This window comes from Tupaia chinensis, unplaced genomic scaffold, assembly GCF_000334495.1.
Source record: "Tupaia chinensis unplaced genomic scaffold, TupChi_1.0 Scaffold000477_1, whole genome shotgun sequence".
In the NCBI taxonomy this organism is placed as follows: Eukaryota; Metazoa; Chordata; class Mammalia; order Scandentia; family Tupaiidae; genus Tupaia; species Tupaia belangeri.
In genome coordinates this window covers 507335-514492 of record NW_006159986.1, presented here as the reverse complement: position 1 = coordinate 514492, position 7158 = coordinate 507335, and the positions used below count along the sequence as shown (strand labels likewise).

Genomic DNA, 7158 nt, shown 5'->3' with positions numbered 1-7158 from the left:
CATAAAGGCAGGACCCCCTTCATGACCCCAGGAAGCCCTGGCAGCACTTCCCCATCTTACCACCCACAGTGGAGGAGAAGGAAGCCTTAAACCCAGAAGTCTCTCCCCCCACACCCAGGAAGGGGTTCTCTCAGACACGCCTATCTCTCCTTCCTTGGACAGGCCAAGAGTTGAAGCTGGGCCTGTTGTTCAGAGATAGAAGCAGATAGAGGGGCCGGCAGGTGGCATGGTGCTGGACTCCCACATGGCTGACCATAGTTCGAGTCCCGGACCTGACAGCTGGCTTTCTCACTTGCCCTCTCTCTCACTCTCTCTCTGTCTCTCTCAAGTCAAATTGAAATAAAATTTTAAAAATGCATAAAGTTGAATAAAAAAAAATTGTTTTAAAGCAGCAGATAGAGAGGGGGCTGGAGGTGAGGGAGGAGCACTCTCTGGGAAGTGGGTCCCGGGAGTAATCAGCATACATTAGAAGAGGTATCTCTAGACCACAGTGGAGAGAGGACACTTTGGAGGGTGAGAATCCCCCCACCCCATCCATCTACCTGGTCCCTGATCTAACTCCAACTGTGGTAAATCTTTAGGGCTGGGGATGTGTCTTCCAGAGGCTTGGGGACTTAAGATGTGAGGACTGAGGCCCTTTCCCTGCTGAAGTCCAGATGCCAAGACTGGAAAGGAACACAGGTGTCCTGCTTTTCGTCCAAGATAGGACGCATTGTCTAGCTTGGCCTTTGACACGGTAAGTTGTCTCCTTCTTCAGGAAACCCCCGCACTATATTCCAGGGGTGTGTATATCTGGAGAGAGCTTCTTGGCGCAGAGAGGAAGTCGGTTAATGAGGCGGACTGGTCCACATTCTTCATCTGGCATCTTCCAATCTTCACCATCAGGAAGTCCTAACTTCGGTCTCGCCCTCAGCTATCCTGCTGCAGTTCCAACCTTTTTCTGTTTCCCGCAACCCCATCCGGACCCTACCGTGATCTGCCTCGCTTTCCCCCAACCTAGCGCTCTCCATCCCGGGTTTAAGTGTGAAACTGTCCCTTCGGCTTCTTTACCCTCCAAGCCCCTCCCCACCTTGTCGAGCCCCCCAAGGCTCCGCCCAGCTAGCCCTCCTGGCCACCGCGACAGCCAATAGCTGAGGACCTGATTTGCATAGCGGCGCGGGGGAACGGCGGAGGGAAGGGGGAGGGACCAGGCGACCTCCTAAATCAAAGTTGGGAGGCGAGGACTGGGCGGAGGAGGGATGGGGGGCGGGCGCAGAGGACGGCGGAGCCGGCCGGACACAGACAGCCTTGCCGCTCCCTCCCTCGGCTCATCCCGGCGTCCCGACTTCCCTCCTCCCCTCGCTCCAGGCAGCATCCTCTGCAGACCCTCGGTCTTCACGCCTGGGGTCGTCCCGCTCTCGCAGCCCGGTGCAATTGCCTCCCCTTCCCCGGCCAGCCCGGAACTTTCTCCGCCCGCGCCCGGGGGGAGGGGGCTGCTTTGCCAGGGAAGGAAGGTTCCTCCTGGGGTTCTTTGGGAGGCATTCTCCGGAGAAGGGCTTCAGGGTCCGAGAGAGACCCACACCCTGCGCCCAGCCGGCTTGCCGTCGGATCTTGGCGCCCTCTCTTCTCCTCTCCCCCAACCATGACCGAAATGAGCGAGAAGGAAAACGAACCGGATGACGCGGCCACCCGTACCCCGCCGGGGACCGTCTCCACCCTCCAGGAAACCAAGGTAACTCTGGGGGCACGAGACCTGGCCCCCGCCGGGTGCGCCCCCCGGCCGGGGCTCCCTGCTTCAGGTGCGGCCGCCACTGTGGGTTCGGGCGTTCCGGGGTCATGGCAGCGAGGCCCGTGTGATTCCTAAGGCTGCGCGCCACGACCCACGGGGAGGAGTGGGTTGGCGACGAGGGACCACCACGAGCCTCCCAATCACACGTACGCCGCGCGTTCGCGCCAGGAGCGGACGCGCCATCGCGACCCTCCAGGGAGGTTGTAACTCGGCTTTGTTGGAGGGAATCGGCGCAGCGAAGGTGGAGGGAGTGTGTAGCGATGTGTAGCGGGTGTGGGCCGGTGTGCACGCCCGTGTGTGCGTGCGAGGCGCACCCCCTCCGGTGGCCGCCGGGTCTTTCTAGCTCAGCCGGTCCCTCTCTTTGCCTGTGTCTCTGTGAAAACGTCTCTATAACCTGTCTCTATCTTGGTGTCTCTGCGTGCGTGCCTTCCCGTTTCTGCCGGAGTCTCTATGTGTTTATCTCTAAGTCTCGGGGTGTCTCTGACCCACTGCAGTCCCGATTCCCCCCTCCCAATCCGGGAGGGCTCGGGGACGTGAGGCCGAGGCCGGGGGTGCGCAGCTTCCGAGTCCGCGCTGGGGGCTGCGGCAGCGCGGGCCGACCGTCGCGGGCGGGGACCGAGGGGCTGTTGTTGCGGCGCCTGAGCAGAAAGACCGGCAGCCCCACCCCCCACCCCATGAGCAGGACGAGGGGATGCGGGGGGGCAGAAGCGAAAAGAGAAGTCATCGTAATTAATGAATGTCATAATTAACCCTAATTATGTATGATTGTGACTCCTGCGGGAGTCACAATGAATAAATTATCCCCCAGTGAAGGCGGGCGGAGCTCAGACTCCAAGCACTGGAACCGGTGGGGGGAGGCCCTCGCACTCAGTCAACGCCCCCCTCCCCCAATCTGTCTGCTCTCTCCCCAAGTTCTAGGTGCTCTGGCTGACCCGCAAGAAGTTCTGCAGGAAGCAACCTGAGCCAGCCTGGGGAAGGGGAGAAAAGGCTGTGCCCTGGCTGCTCCCTGCCCCCTCCCCAGACTTGAGGCTAAGACTTCCTTCCCTCCGTTCCACCTCGGTATTCTGTTCCCAGCCTGCTCCTGTTACCCAGAGAAGGGGGCGCTAGGATGAGAAGTGGCTGGGTCTGGGGCTCGCTGGTACCACTAGCTCCTCTGTATCGGTCCCCCTCTCCCCCCTCCTCATTCCATCTTGACCACCACTGGGATGGGAGGTTAACTCAAGGTCAAGGTCATCAAGGAAGTGGGAGGGAGAGGAGCAGGGCCAGGGCGAAAACTGGCTCAGGCACCCCAGGTAGCTCCTAATCCCTGGACCAGGGGACTCAGCTGGTCTTCAGATGCACATTTGACCTTCTCTTGCCCCTTCTGGAAAAGAGGCTCCAGCCTCTCAGTCCAGAAGTAACTCCCCCCTGAGGGAGCCACATCTCTCCTAGGGAAGGGATGGGGTGGGAGAATTTTGCTTGGAATATTTATGACACCTTCTGTCACACAGAGGGTCCCAGGAGCTGAGCCCACCCGAGTCCCAGTGACCGCGGTTGCCCTCCAGTCACCCTGGGCAGACTGCGGAGCTCCAGCTTACTTCCCAGCAGCCACGTGGCCGTGTCCTGCTTCCCACCAAGGCCTGCACCCTCGGCCCTCTCAGGAGGGCTCTGGAGCGCCGGAGCTGTGGCACTGCTGCCTCAGCAGTCGGCAGGCTGCTGGGTCAGCTGGGCAGGCAGGGGGCGCTCAGACCTGGTGCTCTGCACTGCCTCCTCCCAGCCAAGGACCCTCCCATGTCGACACCCCATGCCAGGCCAGCTGGAGTCCTTGGCCCCCTCCCCTAGCCGCACCCCTCTGAAGAACTCAGCAATAAAGTCCAGGCTGGGCTGTAGGTCGGGTCAGGGGATTGGGCAGGGCAAACGGTGGGCAGAGAAAGAAGTTAGGGTCCTCGCCGGTCTCCTTCCATGCCCCTACCTCAGCCTGGTCTGAAGGATTTGTGTCCCCAAGCTGGGAGGGGCATGGAAAGAGGGAGTCAGTTGCTACCCACCCAGCTCAGTGTGAGGCAGAAGAGGGGTTGATGCCCATTGGCCAGTGAGGCCAATATCCCAGGCGTATTTATGAATGTTTGGTGCTCCCTGGGCATTTCCTGTCAGCCCTGCACCCAAACTACTCAGCAACCCTCTTAAGGGGTCTCCCTCCTCTCTGGGTCCCTACCCTATCCTGCCACAGAGGGCCTGTCCATCACCCCATTGGTGTCATCCCTGGGAGGACCTTGCCATGCCAGCTTCGCCATCTGAGTCAGTTTGTGCTGTGTCCGTCACCACCCACTGCCAGCTGCCTGCTGCCCTTTTAGGGGATGCTCTGGGGAACTAAGGAGAGAAGGGGCCGCCCAGGGTGTGGGGAGGTGGGAGGAAAGGGGCAGGCCGGGCCCTGCCTCTGGAGGGGTTCAGAAGAACAGGCCTGGTGTCCAGACTCCAAGTCCCACAAGCTCCAGGCGCGCTGGGAGAGAAGAGGATCCAGACAGAGCAGTGTGCCAGGGAACATGGCAGCTTTGCCCCATGCCCAGGAATGGGCCCCAGGGCAGCCGGGCACCAGAAAGATAGCTGGTGGGGAGATGGGGAAAGGGCCTCTCCAGGCATGGGAATACCTGGCCGGGCTGAGCCAGATGAGGTTTGGGGAGCCAAGCCAGGTGTCTCTGGAGTGGGCAGGCATCAAGCCATTTGGCAGAGGTCCCTATTCTGCCCTGTGGCCACAGCTACCCCAGGTGGCATGTCATTCTTTCCCGCTTTTCCACTCCCTTGGGATCTGGGGCCTACAGCCAGGGAGTCAGTGGGTGGAGTTGGGGCTGCCCCAGTGCTGGGAACATTCTGTTCCAGGGGCATCTGGTACCCTGCAGTGGTGGCTCTTGGCAACAAGACCAGAGGGAAAGGCATAGGTTGGAAAGAAGAGAGACCTGGGATCTTATCCTGTGAGGATTACTATGGAACTAACGGCCTCGGGAGGCGGGGGCACGGCTGATGTCTTCATCTGATGCAGGAGAGAGAGTCCTCCTTCTAGAGCCAAGCATGGAAGAAGGGCTGAGAGGAGGCAGGTTTCAGCTCTGTATAGGGAAGTCCTTCCAAGTGACTGCAGCTACCCAAAGATGGGACGACTGTCCCAGGAGAGGGTGTGCTTCCCACTGCAAGAGGGGACCAGCAGCGTCAGCCGGCCATTCAGAGGAGAGGTGACCAGGGCGTTGCAGGGAGACGAGGTGGGAGCTTGCCCTGGCCCACCAGGCTTTCCAATCCTTCTAACCCTAGTTCCATGACTGGCCTGGCGGACAAGCCCGTGGCACAGCCGAGCGGCCAGGGCAGGGCTCAGAGCAGCAGGAGGCTGCGGGCCATTAGGGCTCGGCAGCCAGAGCCACCGGTTCAAGTTCTGTTTGTGCTACTTACAGCTGGGGACCCACTGGAAAGTGGGACAGTAGTTATCGTCACCTCAGAGGGTGGGGTCAGGATGAACATGACGCTGCCCATGAAGTGCTAGCCCAGTTCCAACACACTGACATGGCAGGGCCTTGCGGATGCAAGTCTCTGGCTTGTTAGTTTGTTTTGGACCAAGAACCTTGTCTTGCTTAGGGAGTATGTATTCTCACTTCCCCCTTCGAGTATGGGGAAACTGAGGCTCAGAGATAGGAAGTGAGTTGGCTTCAGACTGCGAGGGTAACTTTGCTCCCCCCCGGAACCCCACGTGCTCTCTGTCTGAGGCCGCTGAGCAGAACAGTATGTGGTTCACCTGCCTCCATGTTCAGCTCTGGATGGCCACAGCCTGCCCTGGGCTGGTGTTTACATTCTAATTAATTGTCTCCGTGGCCCTGCCTCTGCTCCAGCACTCAGGCATCTGGGGCCCCTGGCCCTTCTCAGAGACACACAAAGGAGCCCTTAGTGCTGCTGTCCAGGAAGCTGGGTTTGGAAAGAGCCGAGCCATTCAGCCTGGCAGACACCACAGGGCTCTGGCCTCCCGGCTGGCACACCAAGGCTAGCTTTGTGCCCAAACATCCCCCTCTCTGTTTCTCTCTCCGTCTTGCTGCCTGCTGGCCTCCTGGAGGCCAGAGGGGCCACCACTTCCATCCCTTTGGCACAGTTGCCAGGCAGACAGCCATGGCACACGGGCTGCCCAGCTTGCCAGCTGGGAATCCCAGCCAAGTCTCCCTTCCTGGAGCCAAGCCCATGGCCCCCTTTTCTATCGCTGGTGGAAAGGAGTGGGCAGAGGAAAGGTGGCTATCAACAGAAGGGGAAAAGGACAAAGTTCTGGGTAGAGAAGTTTCCAGGGCTCGCTCTCTGGGTGGACCCAATGAGGATATTGGGGGGTACAGTGGAAAGAATTCTGGCCTCACTGCAGAATCCACCCTGTGCTCCAGAACTTGGGATCCATTTAGGGTTCTAGCCACTTGCACATCATTATTTCAGCTGAGGTGCATTGACTGTGCACCTACTATGTGTTGAGACAATCTTTTAGGTCAGAGAGAAATCAACAGCAATAACCTGACTGGAGCTATTAGGTGGTTGGGAAAGTCATGACGTATTTTTCTTTTTTTTTTTTAAGAATTATTTTATTTAACTTTATTTATTTTTAATTTGACCAGAGAGGGATAGAGCTGGTGGGCAGCGGTGGCTGGGGAGTGAGAAAGCAAGCCACCAGGTCCGGGACTCGAACTGTGGTTGACCATGTGGGAATCCAGCGTCCTTAACCACCATGCCACCTGCTAGCCCCCATGACATTTTTTTTGAGAGGTTTTTGCTATAGGGCGCATGCACTCGCCAGAAAGACAGAGAGAGACAGAGACAGAAAGTAGGAAATCGCCCCCCAGGGGGAATGGCCACGCTCCACTCTGCAATCCCTTCTCCTCCATTCTCCTCTTGGAATCTTGGACACGCACGCACACATGCCTGGCGTGAGTTTAAGCCACTGGCTCCAGGACTCGAACCATGGTGGACTACATGGGAGTCCAGCAACATTGCCATTTTGCCAACTGCTCATCCAGCCGTGACATATTTTTCTATGTAAAAATGAGTCATGACTTTCCAGACCCAATATAATGGAGGTGGATGCCGGCACAGTGGCACCAGAGGAGGGAGCATCCCATTCAGTAGAATTCTGCAGCAAAGGCTGCTTCCCAGGCCAGCAGGTGGCATAGTGGTTAAGGTACTGGACTCCCACATGGTTGACTACAATTCAGGCCCCGGACCTGGTGGCTTGAAAGTAATGCTGGGTGCATGTATGTGTGCATGCTTAAAATTCCAAGAGGAGAATGGAGGAGAAGGGATTGTGGCATGACCATCCCCCTTGGGCATAGTGATTTCTCGCTTTCTCTGTCTCACTCTGTATTTTTCTTCTCTGGTGAGGGCATGCGCCCTATGGCAAAAAAAACAAA

The 7158-nt window shown here is 58.3% G+C and overlaps 1 protein-coding gene across 1 annotated transcript in view; it reads left to right on the top strand.

The window, feature by feature from the left end:
• Positions 1-1246: 1246 nt before the first annotated feature.
• Positions 1247-7158, top strand: part of STAC2 (SH3 and cysteine rich domain 2) — a gene marked incomplete in the record, with an annotated part of 15670 nt that continues 9758 nt past the window's right edge. Inside the window, 1 exon segment of the mRNA XM_014590716.1 lies at positions 1247-1711. Coding sequence (XP_014446202.1) covers positions 1622-1711 — 90 coding nt within the window.